Source organism: Mesoplodon bidens, assembly GCF_964165515.1.
Source record: "Mesoplodon bidens genome assembly, chromosome: 19".
NCBI classification, from domain to species: Eukaryota; Metazoa; Chordata; class Mammalia; order Artiodactyla; family Ziphiidae; genus Mesoplodon; species Mesoplodon bidens.
In genome coordinates this window covers 24,744,669-24,770,332 of record NC_138179.1, presented here as the reverse complement: position 1 = coordinate 24,770,332, position 25,664 = coordinate 24,744,669, and the positions used below count along the sequence as shown (strand labels likewise).

General features: G+C 47.0%; 1 protein-coding gene across 1 annotated transcript in view; it reads right to left on the bottom strand.

Moving 5' to 3' along the window:
• The window catches only part of DNAH9 (dynein axonemal heavy chain 9), a gene marked incomplete at its 5' end in the record, with an annotated part of 303,352 nt that extends 278,368 nt beyond the window's left edge, over positions 1 to 24,984 (bottom strand). The window contains 6 exons of the mRNA XM_081219032.1: positions 2,287 to 2,520; positions 4,033 to 4,244; positions 8,686 to 8,816; positions 9,856 to 10,014; positions 15,277 to 15,473; positions 24,568 to 24,984. Of these exons, the coding sequence (XP_081075158.1) occupies positions 2,287 to 2,520; positions 4,033 to 4,244; positions 8,686 to 8,816; positions 9,856 to 10,014; positions 15,277 to 15,473; positions 24,568 to 24,984 (1,350 nt within the window). The remainder of the gene's footprint in view (positions 1 to 2,286; positions 2,521 to 4,032; positions 4,245 to 8,685; positions 8,817 to 9,855; positions 10,015 to 15,276; positions 15,474 to 24,567) is intronic.
• Positions 24,985 to 25,664: the final 680 nt, after the last annotated feature.

Sequence of the window (25,664 nt, the reverse complement as noted above, 5' to 3'; positions counted from 1 at the left end):
TCTCGCTTATACATCTTGTCTGTCTCTATTCCCTCTCCCGTCTTTGTTCCCTGGAGAATTCCTACTCCAGTTTTGAAATTTATTTCCTCTTGTGCTCCCAACTTCTCAGACCTTCTCTAGGTTAGAGACCCCTCCTTCTGGCTCCCAACAACATGCCAATTTTGCTTTTTTCATGGCACTTAATACACCTCAGTGAAACTTCCTGATTCTGTGTCTTTGCATCCCTGGATCTCCTCCATCTGTCTGTCTTCTCCTGGGCCATGGCTACTGGTCCATGGGCTTCTTACAAGCAAAGCTGTACCCCAGCCACCGCCCTACCTCCAGGTCCCAGCTCAGTGCCTGGTGCATGGGGCCTGGTGCGTGGTGCCTGGTGCATGGTGCCTGGTGCGTGGTGCCTGGTGCATGGTGCCTGGGGCATGGCAGTGCTGGACCGATGCTTTCTGAGTGGGAATGAACAAATTCAATCTCACTCTCTCCTATCCTCATAATCCCATGGTTTGTGCCACTTATCACAGCCTCCCCCAATACAGCCCCTCTCTTTTTCCCAAATCTCTGCTGATCATGGCTAGCAACATGATTCTGATACCTTCTCAGTCCCGATTGCTATTGTCTTAATCTTGAACTTGACCCTGAATTTCCCAAATTAGTTTTAGGACAAGTATTTATTTTGTTTTATTATGCCCACTACTCTCCCTGCAAAGTTCAATAAGCAAATATAGAGCTGCGAAGTGTGAAAACACCTGTTAACCACACTAAACTCTAAAACAATCAAAAGAGAAAGCCTCATGCTTTCTCACCTTGGTCCTTAAACTAACATTCATATTAACTTTTAAACAACTGCTGGAGGGGAGCCACAACTTTGAGCAAAAGTCATATTTCTTTTGCACAGGGATTCATGCTAGTCTTGTAGTTTTCAGAGCAACCCTGAGGGTGGGAGAGCAGAGTTCAAAGCAGTGGCTTTGTGGGAATGGCCAGCTGCATCGGGTCAGCTCGCTGGTATTCTGCATGAGATTTCTAGCAAGATGATTATGGGTAATTTGAAAACAACTGTATTTGTCGATTGATTCCTTTGGCCTTCTTTCTGAGTCTATGATCAGAATTTCTTAAACTTCTAGTATGATAGAACTACCGTTACATGATGACCAATCAAAATAGTTATTGAATCATGGGTTTTTCCAGCCAATGGGGGGTGGGGGGTGGGGCGACTACCATGTTGTCTTGGACCTTTTCTTACTGTTTTTTGTTTTTTTAGTTTTTTACTTTTCAGTTTTTATTTGGTCATCCTATAGGCAGACACAAACATGGAATAAACAAAAGAAAGGCCGGGCTTCCCTGGTGGCGCAGTGGCTGAGAGTCCGCCTGCTGATGCAGGGGACACGGGTTCGTGCCCCGGTCCGGGAGGATCCCACATGCCGCGGAGCAGCTGGGCCCGAGAGCCATGGCCGCTGAGCCTGCGCGTCCGGAGCCTGTGCTCCGCAATGGGAGAGGCCACAACAGTGAGAGGCCCACGTACCGCAAAAAAAAAAAAAGAAAAGAAAGGCCAAATTTTGATCTAATAATACAGCATGGGGATTGCAGATACATTATAATTCTCTTAGTGCATTCTCCATACACAAAATGTAATGAAAGGGAGAGATAAAAGAAAACTTAATTGCCATTAGAGAATAAAATAGGATTTCCACTTACATCTTGAAAGGCAGCTAGTCTTAAAAATTAATTCATTTGATAAATGTTCAAGTTTCTTCTTTTTTTTGAAATCTTAAATACTACATTTTTTTAAAAAATTGAAGTACAGCTGACTTACAATGTTGTGTTAGTTTCCGGTGTACAGCAAAGTGATTGTTATACATATACATATATCCATTCTCTTTCAGATTTTTTTCCATATAGGTTATTACAACATACTGAGCAGAGTTCCCTGTGCTGTACAGTAGGTCTTTGTTGATTATCTATTTTATATATAGTAGTGTGTGTATGTTCATCCCAAACTCCTAATTTAACCCTCCCCCCACCTTTGTTAACCACAAGTTTGTTTTTTATGTCCCTGGGTCTATTTCTGTTGTGTAAATAAGTTCATTTGTACCATTTCTTTTAGATTCCACATGTAAATTATATCACATATTTGTCTTTCTCTGATTTACTTCACTTACTATGATAATCTCTAGGTTCCTGCATGTAGCTGCAAATGGCATGAATTCATTCTTTGTTATGGCTGTTACTTTTTGGATCCCTGGACGGTTCCCTCCTGCATGGAGCCGGGGGCCTGACAGGAACGAGAACACTCACCTGCACCATGCCCAGTCGCCCCAGGAAGCCATCCAATCGCACGAAGACCAAAGAGGACTGGAAATCCCACTCCCGGACTTCCTGGTTCTCTTTGAAGTAAGAATGGAGATTCTCCCTTCTGTCCTGAAACACCAGCTTGAAGAAGCTCAAGGTGTCCACAACCACTTGCAGTTTTCTCTGACTTTCTTCCACCTCACTTCTCAGGAGGTCTTCTGGGCTGAGATAATTAGAGGCCTGGAGGGCAGACAGGTTAGTGGCACTAAGCCTGGCTGAAGGTACAGGACGGCCAACTCTGCCCAGCCCACAGCTCTCAACTGAGTAACTTCCCAACCAATGTTTTTCAGAAGCCTAATATAGGAAATGTTGGACCCCATCCTCAGTTCCACAGGTAGACTGGAACCTGGGTTCAAGCCATAGTCAGTGATTGCAAGTGACCCACCAGAGACAAAGAAACATAGTGAGACTTTCCTTGGGCTAGCTGGGGCTGGGCAGGTGTCCTTTCCAGGTGTTTCGTTGTGACTCATTGGCTTTCTATAGTAAATAATTCGAGTGCACAAATTCTTTGAACCAGAGGCTTGAACCTGGAAAGCTGTGAGTCTGAATCCACTGGACACCACACAGGGAGGGGCACAATAACTGGGTCCTGGTGACCTCATCCAGGCCTCATTGTAACCCAGGGCTGAAGCCAACCTTTCCTTGGACTTCTGAGGTAAATGAGCCAATAAGTTATCTTTTTGTTGATGCTAGTTTGGGTTGGGTTTTCTTAGACTTTCAATCGTAAGAGTCCTGGCTGACAAACATGCAGTGATGGAACATCGCTGGTCTAGGAGTCAAACAGTTAGCTTCCGGTCCTGGGTTGGGTGACCTTTGGTGACTCAGTTAAACTCCCTGAGCTGTAGCCCTCATCGTTAAATAATAATAGTAAATTAACAAGGTTCTCCCTGCCCACCTTGCAGGGTTCATCCACAAATGACGGGGATGTCACAGCACTTTGTAGCCTTCAGTGTGCTCCACAGATGTGACTTATTTTTAGTTACTCTTTAAACATGCTCATTGTTTTCTCAGGGTCCCAGCTCCTCAGAGGTAAAAGGAGTCAATTTGGGGGGGCTGATCACCCAAACCTTGTTAAAGGCCTCATTCTGTTTACAGGCGCCCTCCTCAAGGTTTACGCTGCCCTGGTTGGTGCTACAGGGGTCTCTAAGGAGCACAGAGCGTGTGAGCCAAGAAGCTGTTTGTACACAGCTCACGGGCAGTGAGTTCTTAGCACGTGGGGGCATGATGTGAGCCTTGCCATACAGGATCACACTGGAGCCTCACAGCCACCCAGCAACTCTCCGAGGCAGGTCCTCTTCTTCCCACCCTTGCACAGAGGGAGAGTGAGGCACAGGGCAGGTGAGCGACTCACCCAGGCACACACAGCTGACAAGTAGTGATGCGGGATGTGGCACAGGGACGCCTGACTCCAGAGGTAGCGTTCTTAGCTGCTGGGCTTTGCTGCTGACCTAATACCAATCCTTAAGGAGGTTGAAATTTACCACCCTGACCCTGCGCCTGACCCGGGTCCTCCCAAGGATCCCAGCAGGACCGAGAACACCTTTGTGAGTTACTGGCTGTGATGATAAAACAATTCAAGTCTGAGAACCCTTTGGACCCTAATTATTTCCCTGCCCTGAAAACAATGGACACTTTATTCTTCTCATGACTCAGAGCCATCCAGCGAGAGGTTGGGGAATCCTGGGTGCAAACCTGCTGGACCAGAAGGTTGCAGATCTCCTGCAGCAGCACCATCAGGCGCCCGGGGCAGCGGTACAGCTCACACGTGGCCCAGATCAGGCAGACCACGTGCAGCAGAGGCCACAGCCGTGGCTTCACCTCAGGAAACTCCAGGCTCTCAAGCGTTTCCAGGTGGCGGTGCAGCGGCACTAGGTGCGTGTGGATGTCCCGCGCCTCCATTAGAGCTGGAAGGAATTGGAGACGATGGTCACCTTCCTGGCTTGAGGCTCACACCCACGGAGCGAAGCCCTGGGGCCTGGAAGTGACTGATCTGCAAAGCAATGGCTGTGATCTCTTCCTGCACTAAGGGAACAGAGAGGGCTGGTCCCTGAAAACTTTCTAGCTCTTATGAGGAAACACTGAAAACAGAAGAGCCTGGGCAGCTGGGATAGTGGTCTGAGGAGGCTCTCTTACGAAAGTCCTGTATCTGGACCTCTTTGCGGCCCTCCCAGCCCCATTCTGGTGCTCTGCGTGTAGATGCTCAGTAACTGTTTGCTGTTTCCTTTGCTGCTGTTACCTCCAAGGCAATACAAGACAGATGACAGAGGACAGGTTTTAGAGTCAGAGAGCTCTGCCTTCAAATGCCGATACATCAAATGTATGACCTTGGGCATGTTTAACCTCTCTGAACCTCAACAACAGGCCGAACACTAACTAATTTAAAGGTTTCTCATGAAGGTCTGAGGGCAGCACACACAGAATCTTCATACACAGCTAGCTCAGTGCCTGGACCAAAGCAGGCGTTCCATCCATGGTAATGTCTCTGATAAATATTTGCTAATAAAGAATCTCATGAAGCTCTTATGGAGGAGAAGTCACAGGGAATACAGAAATAGCCCAGGCTGATTATGGAAAGGTTCTGCTGGTATTCAAAGCCGGGAAATCTCCTGCCATTTCCTTTGAATGCAGGCAAGGAAAGAGAGCGGCTTCCACCAGCCATCCTGTGGTGGCTGAGAGGGGACACTAGGAAAACCAGTGGCTCTGGGCACTAATTCTGCAAAGCCACTTACAGGGAATGCAAAAGTCCACTGAACAAACTGAACGGGAAGGGAGGGTTTATAAAGGCTGGTTCTTTCCTGGGCAGATGGTCTTGGGTTATATTATGTGGATGAAGCTCTGCATTCATCCTAAAGGAAACTCAAAATATGTATTACTGTATTTAGTAAACAGTTTCAATATGCCAGACACTGTCCAACTCACGAGACATATACCAACTCATAGAAAACCCTGTGAGGTAGCTTTACTACTCCACTTTATAAGGAAAGACATTAAGATCTAAATAACTCGCCTAGACTGTGAATCGGCCACCCCTGCCCAGCTGAGTAAAAGGAAGATTATACCCCAAGTTCATCATGTTGAAGCCCTGGCTTGATGGCTGTGGGGCTCACTACACACAGGAGTTTGAGAGGTGTACTTTATATCCCAAATGGACTTGTGGGAAGGACTATGTGAATCCAATTTTGAAAGTCAGATGTCATGGTAAATTGATTAGAGCAGCGATTCTTAAATGGGGGAGCTGATGGGAGTATCAGAACCACTGTGGGGTGGGGAGTGTCAGAATCCAACAGCCACTCCAATGAGCACACGCTCGGGCTTTCACATGGGCCTCGAGGGAAGAGAAACTGAGACCATTGTGCCAGAGGAGCTTCCTTTTAATGTTATTATTATTATTTTTTTGCGGTACACGGGCCTCTCACTGTTGTGGCTTCTCCCGTTGTAGAGCACAGGCTCCGGACGCGCAGGCTCAGCGGCCATGGCTCACGGGCCCAGCTGCTCCGCGGCACATGGGATCCTCCCGGACCGGGGCACGAACCTGTGTCCCCTGCATCGGCAGGTGGACTCTCAACCACTGCGCCACCAGGGAAGCCCCTATGTTATATTTTTTAATAAGCAAAACCTCCTTTAATCATACAAATAGGCATGCCCCTGATTTTTTAAGAGCTCAACGTTTGAGAGCCAGCTCATCTATTCCAGGGTGCAATCACCTTGGCTCACAAGCCAAATGAAGACAGAGATGAACAGAGTTAGGTGCACAGCTTTTAAAAAATGCAAATATAGGGACTTCCCTGGAGGTCTAGTGGTTAAGACTCCGTGCTTCCACTGCAGGGGGCCTGGGTTCAATCCCTGGCTGGGGACCTAAGATCCCATAAGCCGCACAGCACAACCAGAAAACAAAACAAAATTCAAACATAAACCCCAGCTGCACAGGGATATCTGTGGTTTGCTGATAAATCTTTAACAACAAGCCCTTCTGGGACAAAAGCCTTCAACTCAAAAGCCTTTAGCATTTGCCAGTTTCTGGGGTGTAAATACTCCCAATCTTCCCACCATGTCTGATCTCAAGCTGCTAACTTGACGTCACTGAGTGCTAGGGAGGGCACTTTGAAAAGGGTTGCGTACAGTGGGCTCTCTTGAGAAACTGTGAGCCAGTCCACATCAGCTCCAGAGAACCCCTGGCCTTTACTTCTCTCCACACACATCCGCCTACAAATAGCCTGGACTGGCAGCTGGGCCGTACTGTGCCGACCCTGTTCCCTAGTGGCCAGAGGCGAGAACTCCCCACTTAGTCTTTACTGCCCTGGTCCTTTCCCCTCCAGGGTATCTTTACTTCCGGTTTCCAAGGTTCTTCGTTGCCCAGTCAATTCCACTTCAGACAATCTTGCTCCCGCACATTTTCCTACACCCTTTTAACCTCTTTCTTTACTTCCCACGTGCCCACTAATCCAGGACTATCTCTTTTCCTCTCCTTCTCTTCCATCCATCTGTAAGCCAAAGAACTACCCTGATTGTGACTGATAAGAACAATGCACATAGTATATCTGTGCAGAAGACAGATGCTCTGAAATGAGAAAATCAGTTGCAAGCTTCTAAAATATTTTTATTCTCCATAGACCCCACCAATATTTCTGACCAAGTCTCTACCTGGCAACTCTAATCAAAATTTCTTTTCTTCCATCATCGGGATTGAGTTATATATTTCAAGGATTTCTATTTTTACACTGGTGTTTCTCTGGGACTAATATGATGATATTGTTGTTTCTAACTTCTTTTCATTGCTGTCCTATACTCTTCTGCAAACAACTTTTAGAAGGTGGCCTGGGGAACCGAATCTTTTATAACTATTAATCAATGTGAATGATTGTACTCTATTAACCTATTAATGTGAAAAATATATTTGGGGCTCTAAATGACCAACTCATAAATATACTTTTACTGTATGTTTTATTTCAGAGCCTCAAATTTCAGTCCTTTGCATAGCTCCTTTATGATATTTGTCATGACTGCCTACAACCTGTAGTATTACTTCATACTTTTCTCTAAACTGACTCTCATTTTAGCCTAAATAAAATCATATAAAATGAAAACTTTAAACCTCTACTATAAATGGAAAATTTGTATCATGTGCCAAAAAAAGTTACCCGTTCGCACATTTTAAAATACACCTGTCCATACATCTCCCACAACCATCTCTCACACCAGCAGTGTACACGTATCACTTTTGGGGACACTATCTCATTTGAATTGGAGTATAAATTGGGAATAACAGTTGATTCCTCTGGCACACAAAATCTCTCAGAGAAGCAATAAACTGAGACCCCAACAGGGACCCCATTCCAAGCCAGCTCTAGATGCTGGCAAAGCAGCCTCTGGAATGAGATTTTAGGGCCCGGAAGGACCTCAAAGACCAGCTACTTAAGCCAGTTCTTCTCTGTTATAAAGCACATGTCAGAAACTCCACCACTGGAACTTTCATTCCTTTATCTGAGTGGTTTCCAAACCTTATGGGAGAAGGTGGGACAGGTGATCCACCAATGGGCTCTGGACACAGGACACTCCCTCTTTAGCAGAGCAAATATACCTTAGCAAGTTTTAAATTTTGGACTCACATAGGAGATTGCATTGAAGGAAAGTTCTGACAGAGAAAAAGTGTTTGAAAATCACTGCTTGGGTTAAGCTGAAGTTATATGAAATTGCAAACACCTTTAAAAGCACATTCTGACCTACAATACTGAAGAGCTGGGAGGATGATAGGAGAAAGGAAAGCAGCAAAGTGCACTGATGAGGAGAGAGGGAGCCCTAAAAAATTTTACCTCTTTCTAATTATAGACTTTGCTGGATTTGCAGTTTTGACAAGGGCCGATCTTGTCTGGTGCTCAGATGGCCAGGAAATTGCAGTCCCATCTGACAGTAGGTGCAAAAAAGGCAGAATGGAGCTAGAAATGGAACAGAGACTTCCCGAAGAGCCAGGGGGTGGAAGGAGGTAAACTGCAGAGATGAGGGATCACAAAGCGCATCTGCCAGTGCGGTACAGTCAGTAAGGAACTTCCGCCTATCCCACCTTACAGCAGCCCAGGGAAGCAGGCAGGAAGTGTGTGCGCCGTTCCATGGCACACTCGAAAGCTCAGAGAGGTGAGGCGACTCTGTCAAGGGCACAAAGCGCTGGAAATGCAGACAGAGCACAGGGCAGCTGCTTCCCTGCCTCTACATTTGGCCTTCTTGCCTCTGTGCTAGACTGTCTCAGGTTGGAGGCTATAAGGACTGGAAGCTGCTGAGATCAGAGAGGAAGATAATTCAGCATAAATACGAAATTTGAGTCAATTTATGAAAATACTTGCGGGTCCTCACCTGCTACAACATCTCTGAACATGGCTTGGAAAGCTGGGAAGTAGCTGCTCTGAAGCTTGTCCAGAAGCCCCGCCATGCCCCTCACCTTTATCGTTCTCAGTTGATTATAAATGTATTCCAGATCCTCAGACCTGCAGCACCAGGAGAAGAGTGAATCCAGGTGAACATCAGGAAACACAAGTCACGCTGCGATGACCCACCCTCAGAGAGAGAGAGGAAGCCTGCCTCAGGGTTCTTCCGCAGAGGCCTCTGTTCCCAGAACAGTGAGGACCAAAGCCTGAGTCTGGAACACAGGTTCAAAGGGGCAGCTCCAGGAAGTAGCAGCAGGGAACACTGCTGTGACCATCTGGTGGCTCAAAAGCTTGGCAGCTGGAGGTCTCTGGCTCTTGCAGGAAGGTTTGGGGTGGGATGAGAGAGGTGTCAGGGTAAGGCTGCTGGAGGAGGGCCCCGCAGTAGGTCAGCAGAATGGTCAGAAACCAGGCAAGAGGATGGGGCATCTCAGCACGGGGTGCAAGTGGGACTGGAGCCCTACAGGCATGCCTGGTCACATGACATGCAAGGACAGGGATGCCTGCTTCAAGCATCTGTCTGTCTCCTTTTGAGTAAAAGATTAATCAGCACAATGATAACTAGGAGCAGGGAAATGGGGAGGAAGAGGGGGGACAAGCAAGAGCAATAACTAGGTCTTTCTGGAACCTGTGGGGCTAAGACAGTGGACGATGGACTAATGACCGCCTGGAACCTAGGAGACGCCGTTCAGTGGTGAACTGCCCAAACCCCTCTCTTTCTCCAGATCCTACAAAAAATGTGTGCATACTGACTGTCCAAGGAGAAGGGAGTAGACAGTAGAAAATATGAAAGAGAGTTAATTAATTTTAAATGTAATTGAAAGAGCCTTTGAAGAAATGCCAGAAGATACACTGACGGTAGCTCAAGAAACGAGGCATGACTATTGAACCTTGGGGAAAGTGTCAACTCCTAATGCACAGAAGAACTGCATTGACCCAAATGACACCGAGCTGTCTGCTCCAGGGGTGATGAGAGACACCGAGCTGACTGCTCCAGGGGTGATGAGAGATGCCTGGGGGTGGGACCAGACTCAGTGGCTGCCCCCCCAGCCCATTATCCTCTGAGAGACATCTGCTCCCCAGGGTTTGAGCCTGTGCCTACCTGCTCTTCCAGAACTCCAACTCCACCTGTGGGGTGGGATTCTCCCCCTGTAGGAGAGGCTGGGAAGACTCCCTCTTGAGCACCACCTGGACTTGATGGCTCCACTGGATCACTGCAGACTCAATGGCATACATGACTGACTTATCCATAGAATCCAAGCTGTGAAAGACACAACAAATCTCCTGGGACACTGGAAGTAGCTTAACTCTGGGTGTCCCACAAAACAGCATCCCAAATCTTTTAAAAACAGGTGGGAAATTCCATTTAGCTCAGGCACTCTTAACTTTTTGTTGGATAACAGGCTCTAACGAGTCATCAGTGAAAAGTACAGATCTTCTCCTCAGACAAGCTGCTTATGCATGTGTGTATACAGTTATTCATACACAATTATTCAAGATTCAGAGGCTCGCCAATATTCTGAAGGCTAGTTTAAGAACTCCGCATCCTATCAAGTCTTTCTGTCAGTGCAGGAATACACTGGACAGAAAACATCCAAATGGTCACCCAACCCTTGCTTGAGTCCCACCAATGCCAGCCAGCTCTCTCTCTACTTGACAAGGCAGCACATTCCTCAGACCAGCTCTCGCTGGGAGACAGTCTGTCTCTACTTTGAACCACGTCTATGGCCCTGCCAGTCCCTCATTTGGTCTTAGTTCCGACCTCTGCAGTAAGAGGAAATAGGTTACTTTCTCTTCCACAAGGCAAGCTATCCGACATCCAAACGTTACTATCCTGTGTCCTCCCTTTCCTAATGAAGAATGCAATTCCCACGCATCCCCCCCATACACCTTCTAAATAAACTAACTAACTAAAGCTGTTTGGAAGGGATTAAAAATCAAAAATGCATTTTGGTTTTGCCTTTTCACAAAGTCTGGACTGACAGTAGTTCATGCCAAGAACCCAGGACATGGTGACAAAGAAAGAGAATCTGTCATTTGCAGTTTCATGCCAGAAACCTACCTTCACTGAATTTAATTAAATTCATATTTGCTGGGCAATGATATGGCACAAGTGATTATGGGCGGTATTAAAGGGAGAAGATACTCACCTCCCTGAAATATGATCCAGCCTTTTGGGAAATTATCAAACTTGAACAAAGGGAGACAAACTCAGCAATGACTACATACACACACAGTGACTGTTATTATGTTAAAAAGAGAAAGGAATGACAAACCCACAGCCAACATTGTCCTCAATGGTGAAAAACTGAAACCATTTCCACTAAGATCAGGAACAAGACAAGGCTGCCCACTCTCACCACTCTTATTCAACATAGTTTTGGAAGTTTTAGCCACAGCAATCAGAGAAGAAAAGGAAATAAAAGGAATCCAAATTGGAAAAGAAGAAGTAAAGCTGTCACTGTTTGCAGATGACATGATACTATACATAGAGAATCCTAAAGATGCTACCGAAAAACTACTAGAGCTAATCAATGAATTTGGTAAAGTAGCAGGATATAAAATTAATGTACAGAAATCTCTGGCATTCCTATACACTAATGATGAAAAATCTGAAAATGAAATCAAGAAAACACTCCCATTTACCATCGCAACAAAAAGAATAAAATATCTAGGAATAAACCTACCTAAGGAGACAAAAGACCTGTATGCAGAAAACTATAAGACACTGATGAAAGAAATTAAAGATGATACAAATAGATGGAGAGATATACCATGCTCCTGGATTGGAAGAATCAATATTGTGAAAATGACTCTACTACCGAAAGCAATCTACAGATTCAATGCAATCCCTATCAAACTACCAATGGCATTTTTCACAGAACTAGAACAAAAAATTTCAAAATTTGTTTGGAAAAACAAAAGGCCCCGAATAGCTAAAGCAATCTTGAGAACGAAAAACGGAGCTGGAGGAATCAGGCTCCCTGACTTCAGACTATACTACAAAGCTACAGTAATTAAGACAGTCTGGTACTGGCATAAAAACAGAAAGATAGATCAGTGGATCAGGATAGAAAGCCCAGAGATAAACCCACGCACATATGGCCAACTTATCTTTGATAAAGGAGGCAGGAATGTACAGTGGAGAAAGGACAGCCTCTTCAATAAGTGGTGCTGGGAAAACTGGACAGGGACATGTAAAAGTTTGAGATTAGATCATTCCCTAGCACCATACACAAAAATAAGCTCAAAATGGATTAAAGACTTAAATGTAAGGCCAGAAACTATCAAACTCTTAGAGGAAAACATAGGTAGAACACTCTATGACATAAATCACAGCAAGATCCTTTTGGACCCACCTCCTAGAGAAATGGAAATAAAAACAAAGATAAACAAATGGGACCTAATGAAACTTCAAAGCTTTTGCACAGCAAAGGAAACCATAAAGAAGACCAAAAGACAACCCTCAGAATGGGAGAAAATATTTGCAAATGAAGCAACTGACAAAGGATTAATCTCCAAAATTTATAAACAGCTCATGCAGCTCAATAGCAAAAAAACAGACAACCCAATCCAAAAATGGGCAGAAGACTTAAATAGGCATTTCTCCAAAGAAGATATACAGACTGCCAACAAACACATGAAAGAATGCTCAACATCATTAATCATTAGAGAAATGCAAATCAAAACTACAATGAGATATCATCTCACACCAGTCAGAATGGCCATCATCAAGGAATCTAGAAACAATAAATGCTGGAGAGGGTGTGGAGAAAAGGGAACACTCTTGCACTGCTGGTGGGAATGTGAATTGGTACAGCCACTATGGAGAACGGTATGGAGGTTCCTTAAAAAACTACAAATAGAACTACCATATGACCCAGCAATCCCACTACTGGGCATATACCCTGAGAAAACCATAATTCCAAAAGAGACATGTACCAAAATGTTCATTGCAGCTCTATTCACAATAGCCCGGAGCTGGAAACAACCTAAGTGTCCATCATCGGATGAATGGATAAAGAAGATGTGGCACATATATACAATGGAATATTACTCAGCCATAAAAAGAAACGAAACTGAGCTATTTGTAATGAGGTGGATAGACCTAGAGTCTGTCATACAGAGTGAAGTTAGTCAGAAAGAGAAAGACAAATACCGTATGCTAACACATATATACGGAATTTAAAAAAAAAATGTCATGAAGAACCTAGGGGCAAAACGAGAATAAAGACACAGACCTACTTGAGAATGGACTTGAGGATATGGGGAGGGGGAAGGGTAAGCTGTGACAAAGCGAAAGAGAGGCATGGACATATATACACTACCAAACGTAAGGTAGATAGATAGTGGGAAGCAGCCGCAGAGCACAGGGAGATCAGCTCGGTGCTTTGTGACCGCCTGGAGGGGTGGGATGGGAAGGGTGGGAGGGAGGGAGATGCATGAGGGAAGGGATGTGGGAACAGATGTATATGTATGACTGATTCACTTTGTTATAAAGCAGAAACTAATTAAAAAAAAAAAAAAGAAATCTAGAAACAATAAATGCTGGAGAGGGTGTGGAGAAAAGGGAACACTCTTGCACTGCTGGTGGGAATGTGAATTGGTACAGCCACTATGGAGAACGGTATGGAGGTTCCTTAAAAAACTACAAATAGAACTACCATATGACCCAGCAATCCCACTACTGGGCATATACCCTGAGAAAACCATAATTCCAAAAGAGACATGTACCAAAATGTTCATTGCAGCTCTATTCACAATAGCCCGGAGCTGGAAACAACCTAAGTGTCCATCATCGGATGAATGGATAAAGAAGATGTGGCACATATATACAATGGAATATTACTCAGCCATAAAAAGAAACGAAACTGAGCTATTTGTAATGAGGTGGATAGACCTAGAGTCTGTCATACAGAGTGAAGTTAGTCAGAAAGAGAAAGACAAATACCGTATGCTAACACATATATACGGAATTAAAAAAAAAAATGTCATGAAGAACCTAGGGGCAAAACGGGAATGAAGACGCAGACCTACTTGAGAATGGACTTGAGGATATGGGGAGGGGGAAGGGTGGGCTGTGACAAGGCGAAAGAGAGGCATGGACGTGTATACACTACCAAACGTAAGGTAGATAGATAGTGGGAAGCAGCCGCAGAGCACAGGGAGATCAGCTCGGTGCTTTGTGACCGCCTGGAGGGGTGGGATGGGGAGGGTGGGAGGGAGGGAGATGCATGAGGGAAGGGATGTGGGAACAGATGTATATGTATGACTGATTCACTTTGTTATAAAGCAGAAACTAATTAAAAAAATGAATAAATAAACTTAAAAAAAAATGGATAACCAGTGGACCTACTATATAGCACAGGGGACTCTGCTCAATGTTATGTGGCAGCCTGGATGGGAGGGGAGTTTGGGGGAGAATGGGTACATGCATATGTATAGCCGAGTCCCTTTGCTGTGCATCTGAAACTATCACAACATTGTTAATCGGCTATACTCCAATATAAAATAAAAAGTAAAAAAAAAAAAAAAAAAAAAAAAGAGAAAGGAATAGGAAAAGGATAATTTGAATTTATTTATTTTGAAAATTGTGTATTTTTATTAAACCACAGTAAGTTTTACAGTTAACCGGGAAATTGCTTCAAATTATATATGTAGCAAATTACTTCCAACAGCAAAAACTCATTATAAAGTACATTGCTATCCCATGCATTACTTATTCTTCAGATAAAATCATGGGCCCTGAATACACAATGATGACATAATACGTTTGGAGACTCCCAGCAATATGGCAGACCGAGCACATGTAGGAAGATGGCCTGTTGCCACAAACATAGAGAAATGCTGGATAGAAGATGATTAAAAAATAGCACTTAGATATATAGCCTGGTTTGAATGAAAAAGAAAAGAATCCCCACAGGACAGAAGCAAACCTGGAATGGTAAGTGGAAGCTGATAGTTGGTGTCACTCTTACATGGAGAAGAGGATGAGGCTTTAATGTCTTCCCGGACACGGGAGGCATGGACCTCAAGCCTCAACAAAGCCAGATTTGTTTCTGTTTGGAAAAAAATCCCCAGGACCTGAAAAAAGTCTCCAGCTGCTGGGGGAGGAGGGTCTGGACAGTGACAGTGTGTGCTGGGTAAATGCTGGGAAGAGACGTGCTGTCTCCCAGACCGGACCTGGGTCTTTGCCAATGATGAGACACTGTCCTGATAAGCGAGACACTGTCCTGATAAGCGAAACACTGAAATCAGCATGGCTACTCTCAGCCCTGAAATAGTTCTGAGCAGAAAAGAGGCCATGTTGCGTGATAGCCTTAAAAGACGTCCGGCAGACGGATTGGGGCGAGGGTAGTCATCAGCTCAAAACGTACAGTCTGAGGATGCTGGCAAACAGTGGGCTTGTGTGCAGAACAAAGAGATATGCAGTCAGGAACAGAAAAGTCATAAAGAAAACACTCAGATAAACCAGCATCTCCCATATCTCTGAGGCCCATATGGCGAGCCTGGTGGTACTTACGTGGTCTCACTTTCAGAATCCACAAACCCCATTTTTTCTGAGCCGACTGGAAGAGGCAGCAAAGTTTTCCCCTTCGCTTGCTCAAGGAGAACCAAGAGGTCACATTGAAGGCTGTGGGCGTGTCGCTGGACATCTTGACAAACCACGTGGGGCCAGTCTGGGTGATTCTTCTCATTGGCCAGGATGGGGATGACAACCTGGGACAGACGTGCACAGAAAAGAAAGGCAGGCAACTTCTGAAACCCTAAAGACTATTCTGAGAAAGGTCGAGAGAGCTACATACAACCTTTTGCAGGTCCCTGTTCTGTAAGACCTAATTATTAATAACCAACATTATGTATTGCCTTGGCATCTGGTAAAATCGGGAGGGCCTCAAATAGCCTATCCACAAGTTTCCCTGCCCAGTCTGCTCCTGCCGCTAAGGCCCCTAGTCCAGCAGGGGGCTGGGGACCAGGCACGGCCACCACCCATCCCTGAGGAGTGGGCTTCAGTTCCAGCCAGTGGGATATTCACGCAAGCCGATCCCATCCTCCCACAGGAACCAGTGGGCACCACACCCTCTCGATAGTACAAAGCTTGCCTCCCACAGCCCCTGTTCATTTGCTCTGTTCCCACGCACAACCCCCCATGTGGCCCTGCCTGGCACAGCATCTCCCTCCTCTGGACTGTGAATATCTGTGCTAATAACCTGCGGGCAGTCTCATCTGTCCAGTGTTACGTGTACGGCCATCCCCCCAACCCTAGGGCAGGGATCCCTTCCTCATCAACGGGTGAAACTGTCACAAAGGTCAAGAGGCAAAAAACAGGACAGAGGCAGGTAAGCGTGACCCTCTGTGTACAGGAGGCCTGAGGACCTTGAATCTATCTGCAGGTGAACCTGAGTTGGTTCTGGCCACTGAACACAGTCCCTCTTCTCTTAGTATTCATCTCCAGATCCAGAGGTAGATATGTGAACAAACCTGAGCCAATAAGAGTCAGGCCAAAGTCTTTTATCTGGACATTTTGAGGAAGAGAAGCTTTCTCTTTCTATGAGTCTGGAACAATTGGTGGCCAACTTGCTACCAGATGGAGCCTTCAAATATGGTCAATATGTGGAAGAGAGAGTTTATAGATGGAGGAAAAACCAAGTCCTATGACATCATTTGAGCTCCTGCATCAGGCTGCTCTTGAACTTTCTGAGCTGATTTAAATTGAGGTTTTTACCATTAGCAACTTAAAAAGTTGTAATTCATGCAACTCATTAGGAACCTCTGCCTGTCAAAAGATCACAACTAATAGAAAGGGAATACTAGAAAGAAAAACAGATGATCAGGAAATGTGATAAGGAGCTGCCTAGCAAAGACTGAAACGGAAACACGGACTTAAATGGTTGGTTGGTTTCCATATGCGACCAGTGAGTCCATGTGGCTGTGAGATAGAAGGCCTGGACCCAGCATATGAAGCCAAGAGAATGATCCTTGCCTGGTCTGTCTGGAAGCAATCACTGAACTGAGAACTTACAACAGCAGGTGAACAGGGGTTGCCGAGAGATAAAATGTCACAAATTGAGCTCTACTCACATTCATGTTAAGAAAGGACCCCTTGGGCTTCCCTGGTGGCACAGTGGTTGAGAGTCCGCCTGCCGATGCAGGGGACACGGGTTCGTGCCCCGGTCCGGGAAGATCCCACATGCCGCGGAGCAACTAGGCCCGTGAGCCATGGCTGCTGCGCCTGCGCGTCCGGAGCCTGTGCTCCGCAACGGGAGAGGCCACAACAGTGAGAGGCCCACATACTGAAAAAAAAAAAAAAAAAAAAAAGAAAGGACCCCTTGGACCCATGGCAGGAGGCCTAACAGGGCAGAGGGGATGAACAAGAATTTTTCTAGGATCTAAAAGGCAGGGACTGTATCTTATACCCACAGTCCTCCCTAGGGTCTGGCATCCAGGAAGCACTCAATAGAGGTTCAGAGAATAACTGAAATATATGCTGTCTGAAGAAAAAGTGATAGGTGGGCTTGGGTGCATTTTGGAGGGCTTTCAGTGATAGAAAAATAGTGAATGTGAACTTTCTATGAAATGAATATTCTCAATGAATATTTATCAAGAGTCTACCACATGCTAGCACCGTTCTAGGTGCTTGGAAGGTACATCAGTGAACAAAACAGACGAAGATTCCTGACTTCATGAAGTTTATATTCTAGGGAAGAGACAGTCAATAAACCATAAGTTCTGTGAAAAAAAAATGAAACAGGTGGGCTGGAAGTGATGTAATGGTAAATAGAGTGATTGGTGCAGATCTCATGGAGAAGGTAACATTTGAACAAAGACTGGGGAGGATTGGGAGAGTGTTGTGCAGACCCTTGGGGGAAGTATATTGAGGGTAGAAGGAACAGCCAGTGCAAAGGCCCTGAGGTGGGAGCATGCCTAGTGTGATCAAGGAGCAGTGTGGAGGTCAGTGAAACTGGGACAGGATTGGCAAGAAGAGTAGGGGTGAGTAAAAGGGGTCAGATCACATGCAGCCCTGCCTGTGGGATTTTGATTTTTACTCTGAGGAATGTAAATCATTGAAGGGTTTTGAGCAAAGGACCAACATGGTCTGACATCTTTTTTAATAGGATCGCTCCAGCTACTGTGTTGAGAATAGACTCTCGGGGGCAAAAGTGGAAAAAGAGATTGGCTAGCAAGTTATTGCTATAATACAGAAGAGAGTGGCTTGGCACAGGGCAGAGTAGAGGAGATAGTAAGAAATGGTCCAATTCTACATAAATTTTGAAGCCTCGGCCAAAATGATTTCTTAATGGATTAGTCGTGTGAGCAAAAAGGAGTCAGGATGATTCCAAGGTTTGGGACTCGAGCAACAGGAAGAAGGGAACCGCCATTGCTGACGTGGGGAAGAATAACGGTGGAGTCAGGTTCTTGTGGGAAGAATTGGGAGTAGGTTCTTGGACACGTTAGAATTGGATAAATCTACTGAACTTCTAAGTGGGGACACTGAATAGGCAGTCGGATTTGGTAGTTGGGAGCTCAGAGAAGAAAAGTCTGGAGATAACAAATCTGGTAGATGTAGATGAGATGATTCATAAAATTCTGAAAGGGAATGAGTGCCCCCCAAGGAACTGAGTATATACAGAGAAGATGCCCAAGGAATGAGCCCAAGGGCTCTCCAATGTTAGCAAGTTAGCAAGAAGCGGGGGTGGAACCAACAGGGGAAACAGAAGAAATGGCGATGGTGAGAGGAGGAAACCAGAAGACTGGTGACCTGAAAGCCAAGTGAAGACAAAGTGCTTCCAGGAGGACAGGATCATCATGAGCTGTGCCAAAGGCTGCTCACAGGTCAAGCAGGAAAAAGACTGAAACATGGCCATGTGATTCAGACGAGTAGAGGTCACTGGCAACGTTGACAACTCTCTTTTCCACGCAATGTGGGGGGAAGAGCCTGACGGGTGAGGAAAAGGATAGGACACAGCAAGACTAGACACGCAGTCTAGACATTTTTGTTCAGCTTCACGAGGGCGGGTATACAGTAGGCAGGGAGTTGGAGTTCACCAGATTTATGGTTTTGCCAAAGACGTACGACAAAGCGAGACAGAGGCCGTGATGATAATGATGGAGCACCTGAGCTGGGTAAGGGGGGAAGGATGTGGGTGTGGAGGATGGACAGAGGGCAGGCGGCAGGATCAACGGACTGCAGGTCCCAGCAGGGTCACAGGCTTGCGGTAGGGGGCTGCTGGGGAGAGTGAGCCGGAAAGACAGGAGGAGGGTCAGAGAAAGAGGTGCCTGGAATCGGATCACCAGGGCGTGGCCTGGTAACGCAAGGACTGGGAACAGCATGGGAAGGGGTGGCTAACATAGGAAGGGCGAAAAGGTCAGCGGAGGAGGAAGGTTCAAGGGGCCCAGAGGCCGGGTTAATGAAGGATCACTTATGTGTCTATTGAAAGAGCCACGTGTTAAGACGGGAGCAACGCTGGGGGAGAGTCACAGTGAGCAGGAACCCAATCGTGGGGAAATGAGGGCAGTGCTATCAATTTATGACACATTAATGGGGGGAGACGGTGGCTTTGTCTAAAGGCATCAGATTCAAACTGGACTGTTTTCTACTTGAATCGAGAAGGAGCAAAGAGGAGCAAGGATGTCTGTCCCATCTCAGAGGTAGAAAGGCTGAGTCTTTGCGGAGAGATAAGTTTGGGTTAGAGCAAAGTGACAAGGCGGGGTGACAGGAAGTGAGGAAGCTTTTTTTTTTTTTTTTTTTTTTTTTGGTGGTACGTGGGCCTCGCACCGTTGTGGCCTCTCCCGTTGCGGACTCTCCCGTTGCGGAGCACAGGCTCCGGACGCGCAGGCTCAGCGGCCATAGCTCACAGGCCCAGCCGCTCCGCGGCATGTGGGACCTTCCCGGACCGGGGCACGAACCCGCGTCGCCTGCATCGGCAGGCAGACTCTCAACCACTGCGCCACCAGGGAAGCCCATGAGAAAGCTTTTAAGGGGGATGTAGAGTCACAGTAATTCTTGTCCTTTAGGGAAAACCTACAACTAATGTTAACAGAGAACCAACCTGACTCCACGTTGTATCTATTCCTTTCGCTCTAACCGTTGTGCTTTGTTTCCTGTCTTAATCACGCTGGCTGTGCATCTTTGTAAAAGGATGTTGCCTAGAGCCTGAAACACACGACAGCCTATTCCCAAGGTTTTGCCTCCCAGGCTTGACCTTTAAAGGTGTCAACAAAAAGTTGCAGAACAGAGAATAACAATTGTCCTGCTGGAGGTTCACACTGTGACCAGGCCTTTGTGAACAGCTGCAAGAACAAAGGATGCAAGCGCCACCAACAAGTCTGTAATACCAGCCGCACCTCCTCCTCCGTTTGGTACAAAAGAAGCTTGAATTCGACCTCTGGGAAGATGGTTCTACCAGCCCACCACCTTCTTGGGCTGCTGGCTTTCCGATTAAAGCCACTATTCTTTGCCCCAACACCTCCTCTCTCGATTTATCAGCCTGCCGTGCGACGAGCACTACAGGCTTGGACTCAGTGATGCTAACACACTCTATTCCAAGCGTCCTGATGGGTTATTTTAAATTTCACGACAAGCCTGCAAGGTGCTTCGATCCTGACAGAGGTGAGCTAGCGTGCTCACACCATCCCCACCGAACGCGACAGAACCAGCACTGGAACCCGGGTCCCCCAGACTCCAAATTCCATGCTCCTCTCACGGGGAAAAGGACCCACACTTTTACCGGAAACAAACCTACAGCCTCCCTTTTTCTGCCCTCAACAACCCATCTACCTACGCCCACCGCTACACTTGCTTAAGGGAAACTAAGGCAGAGGCTGCGGAAACGGCAAGGAAGGAAAACCGCAGTACCTGAGAGGACCGGAATGGTCCAAGATGGCGACAGGGCAGGCACACGCAGAGGCGTCGCGACGCTCGAGGAGAGGCGCTCCGGACGCACGCACGGAGGCTCTGCGCATGCCCGCTCCTCCTGCCCCGCCCCGCCCTTGCTGTTCACCGGGCTCTGTACAAGCCACCCATCTCCTCAGCCGGGGAGAAGGTGGCGTCTTCAGAGCAGGAGCTTCCCCCTTCTCCATTCCTTGATTAAAGAATAAAGTTTCTGCTCTGCTGGACCTGGTTTCCTTCATTTGGCACCAGCTGGCACTGGGCAACGGAAGGACCCAGTTGGGGGTCCACCCGACTGGACACCTGATTAGAAAGGGTGGGTGACACTCCCTCTCCAAAACCCCAAACTTCAAAACAGCATCCAAGTTCCAGAGCTCTAGGAAAAGGAACCTGGCAGCAGTGAATGAAGGGACTGGGAGGAGGAAGAAAGGGAGCAGGAGGGCTGGTTTCTAAATTCTGGCAGTTCTCCCTTGTAAACATTTCCTGGATGCATTTGCTTTTTACCTTGTGCTAGTGTAATGGGACAGAAAAGTTAAAATTTATAGCTTCACTCCTTCGTTAATATCACCCCCCCCCCCACCCCCGCCAACAAAGAATACTTTTCTCATCCAGGTGGGATATTTTGGCTTTACGGGGAGGTGTTAGGACCAGGGGAGCACAGCAGCCAGGGGCTGATCCATGAGTGGGAGGGGAGCAGGGCCCTGAAGTGGCTCTGGATCAGCTTCAGGGTGTGTGAAAAAAGCGGATGGGACGGCAGTGGTCGCATGGCCCGAGAATTGCTGTTAGAGGTTTTGAGAAACGCAAGTAAAGGCCTCGAGGTATTTTAAAAATAAATTGTTTTATTTTTATTATTTATTTTTTATTATATTTATTATTTTATTATTAGATTTTTAAAACAGATAACACATTTGCATGGTGCAAATTTTTAAAGTACAAAAGTATGACAGTAGAAAGTAAGTCTTCTACCTACCCCTGTACCTCCCTGAGTCGCCCAGTTCCTTGGGCCTGTGGATTACTCTGTAAATGAATGTTTTTCCTCCCTCCCTCCTTTCTCTTTTTTAGCAGAAACGGTAGCATACTATATGTACAGTTCTAAACCTTCAAAAAAATTATCTTAAATTGCAGCATTATTCACAATAGCCAAGAGGTGAAAGGAACCTAAATGTCCATCCATGGATGAATGGGATAAAGGAAATGTGGTATATATACATACAATGGGATACTATTCAGTCTTAAAAAGGAAGGAGATTCTGTCACATGCTCCCTTGAGAATGAACCTCTTTGAGGACATTATGCTGAGTGAAGTAAGCCAGTCACAAAAAGACAAATACGTCATGATTCCACTTACATGAGGTACCAAGAGTGGTCAAATTCATAGACACAGAAAGTAGAATGTGGCTGCCAGGGGCTGAGGCGGGGACAGGTGGGAGTTGTTCAGTGAGTGTAGAGTTTCAACCATACAGGATGGGGGGACGGTTCTGGGGATCTGCCATGCAAGGATGTGCATGAGGTTGACAATGTTGTGCTGTACGCTTGGAAATTGCTGGGAGAGTGAATTTTATGTGGGTTTTTTATGCCACCATAAAAATAAAATTATCTTAAGAACGGTCCCATTATCAACCATTACTTTTAATTATAGACACACCTTAATTCATTCACCCAGTCCCCTACAGATGAACATTCAGTTTGTTTCCAGCCTCTTTCAATGCACCGATGAAAATTCTTGAACATTTAAGAGTCTGAAGTGTTTTAAAATTACTTTCACTCGCTTTTTCCTTGGCCGTGATGCCACTCTGAGATGGACCCACTGCCCTCTACGTACACTACGTGTAGCTCCATCTCGGAACCTTTGTTCAGTCTGCTCCCCAGACCTTGAAAGATCCCCTGCTCTCTATTTATTCTAATCCTTCTCCTTGTTCAGGAGCCAGTTCAGCACTGGAGGTGAAGCAGGGCTCTCAGACCAAATGCATGTGTCTGTCCTCGGAACCCAACAGCACTTTTTTTTTTCCATATCAATAAACATTGTCTTTATTCTGTAAATTAAAATCTATTCACCTATTTCGCATTTTGTTTATCTTATTTTTTTGAAAATTTTTTAAAGTTTAAAAATTTTTTTGTTAAGCTATAGTTCATTTAGTATGTTAATTTCAGGTGTACAGCAAAGTGATTCAGTTATATACATATTCGTTCTTAGATTCTTCTCCATTGTAGGTTATTACAAGACATTGAGTAGAGTTCCCTGTGCTACACAGTAGGTCCTTGTTGGTTATCTAGTTTATATAGAGTGGTGTGTATCTGTGAATCCCAATCTCCCAATTTATCCCTCCTCCCCTTTCCCCTTTGGTAACCATACGTTTGTTTTCAAGCACTTCTTCCTATCATCACCGTGCATGAGGGAATTTGATCCACGCTTGGATTCCTGCAGGGATGCTGTTCAGACAACACACAGCAGTAAAGCCATTCGGTTATTAAAATACTGAAATACTTCCATATCTACTGAGAAACCTAGCTTCCCTGGGTCCCCTAGAGCTCCTCTGTCACCCCAGACCCTTCTCTGGAACTCCCCCTCCCCAAAGCTTCCTCATGAAGCAACCAAAGGCCTAACACCTGACGCAGCAGGGAGCCTCCAGGACCCAATGCCAGCACTGGGGCCAACTTTAGGTAAGGTCTGTCTCCACCTCAGTCACACTAGCTTTGAAGATGCCATATATATATATATATATATATATATGTATGTATATGGTGAATTTCACAGGTGGGATCTTGTCTTTATTTCTCTGGTGTTCCCCACAGCACCTGTGACAGGAAACATCACACAGCAGGGCATCAAGCCTCCAGGAGCACACACACCCAACTTCCAGGGACGTTCACTCCTATTCCAGAAAGGTCTAAGTGTCCCAAGAATCTCTCCCGGGCACCCCTGCACTCCGGAGGCTTCTGCTGTGGTGCCACCAAAGCGCTCCATAATCCACATCCGGGTAGACCTTCCTTCCTGCGCTCCAGGCCGGCCCCTCCAAACGCCAGCTGGACATTTCCAACTGGATGCCTCAACTTCTAACCTGGGCACAGGGGTGACCTCTGGTTCATGAAGGACACGAAAATCAAAACCAAGCCACCTCTCCTTTTTAACTCTTCTCCAGAAGTAAAGAGCGTGGACAGCCCTTCACCTCCTTCACCTCACTGACCCATAGGACATGCCCCTGGGTCCACCACTCCCGGGCTTTTTTAAAAATAAATTTATTTATTTATTTATTTATTTTGGCTGTGTTGGGTCTTCGTTTCTGTGCGAGGGCTTTCTCTAGTTGCGGCGAGCGGGCGCCACTCTTCATCGCGGTGCGCGGGCCTCTCACTGTCTGCGGCCTCTCTTGTTGCGGAGCACAGGCTCCAGACGCGCAGGCTCACGGGCCTAGTTGCTCCGCGGCATGTGGGATCTTCCTAGACCAGGGCTCGAACCCGTGTCCCCTGCACTGGCAGGCAGACTCTCAACCACTGCGCAACCAGGCAAGCCCCCACTCCCGGGCTTTTGCAATGCCAGCTTACAGGGAGGATTCAGAAACGGCGCCTCAAAAAGAGGTCAGGACCCAGGCCCTCTTCAGAATCTAGCCTCGCCTTGACTTTGGCCTGAACGCAGACCAGGAATGAAGCAAGTGCCCCGCGATGGCCTGACTCGGACCCAGCCCCTGCTCAGATTTCCCGCAGCTGCCATCTCACGGCTCGCCTCCACATCTCAGGGGGCAGCCCAGGGTCCTAGTTTCCCGCTAGCTCGGCCCGCCGGCCAATCCCACTTTATTCTTAACTCCTCGAGCTCAGCTCCAGTCTCCTCTCCCACGGCCCCACCCCGCCAGCCCCGCCCCGCCGGCCCCGCCTCCTCCTTCCCTCCCCCTCCCAGCTGCAGCCAGCGCGGGGCCACCGACCCACCCTCACCTCGGAGAAGAGCGCGGCCAGGTGCTCCAGCGGCGTGGCGGGCAGGTCCCCGCACAGCACTGCTCCGCGGAGGCTGTCGGGCCCCGGCGGCTCAGGTCTGGTGCGCAGGCAAAAAAGCCTCTTAGCACGAGGCGCGCCGGCCTCGGGTCCCGCGTCCAGCCCCGCGCGCACCGCCAGGCCCCCGGGCCCGGGCCGCACCACCAGCAGCGGCCGCGGCCCCTCCGCGGCCCCGCGGCCCAGGAAGGCGTGCAGCAGTTGCCTCGCCTCGGCCGAGCCCGCGCAGCGCTCCCAGGCGCCCGAAGCCGGCCGCAGGCTCCGGGCCACGTAGGCCCCCAGGAGTCGCAGCCGCGGGTCGGCGCCGGGCTCCCAGTCCGCGTTCTCCTCAGCCAGCGCGGGAAGCTCCTCGGCGCTCGGCATCGCGCGCGAACCTGCCTGCAGAGGTTTCCCGGGCGACCGGGACGCGGCCAGGACTCCCTCCTCCGCCCCCCTCCTATTGGACACTTGACTGCTGTTCCCGCCCACTCCGGTCCAATAAGGTAGGAGAGGCAACGCGGGGTAAGGGGCGGGGTCGCGTCGCTGTTGCTAGGAAACCAGCCGAGGCTCAGGTTTCGCGTCTGAACTCGTGGATTAGAGGTGTTCGTGGGTGACTGTCCGGGGCCATGCTTATGGATGAGACGCATGGAGGGGAGATCAAGGATATAAATGCTGCTAAGGAGCGTGCTGGCTAAGGTCACATTAAATTCTTTAGAGGTGTCCAGACACTGAAAGTATTATGGTTCTCCCACCTACTCCCAAAATGTGTAATTCAAAGTTAAAAACAATGTCAAATCACAAAATAGATGTAAGGGAAATCAATCAAATTTTAATTTCTTTTTCATGATAACTGAAATATTTTATAACAGTGCTTATGTGGCTACTGAGCATTTAGAATGTGCTGTGCTACTAGGGAACTGGATTTTTCATTTTAACTAATTAAAAATTAAATAGTCCCATGTGGCTAGTAGCCGTCGTATTAGACAGCTTAGCTTCATAATTTTAATATCAATTATAAGAAAATAAAATAGTTTTACTGGCCTGCTTTGTCCATGCCTTGAGTG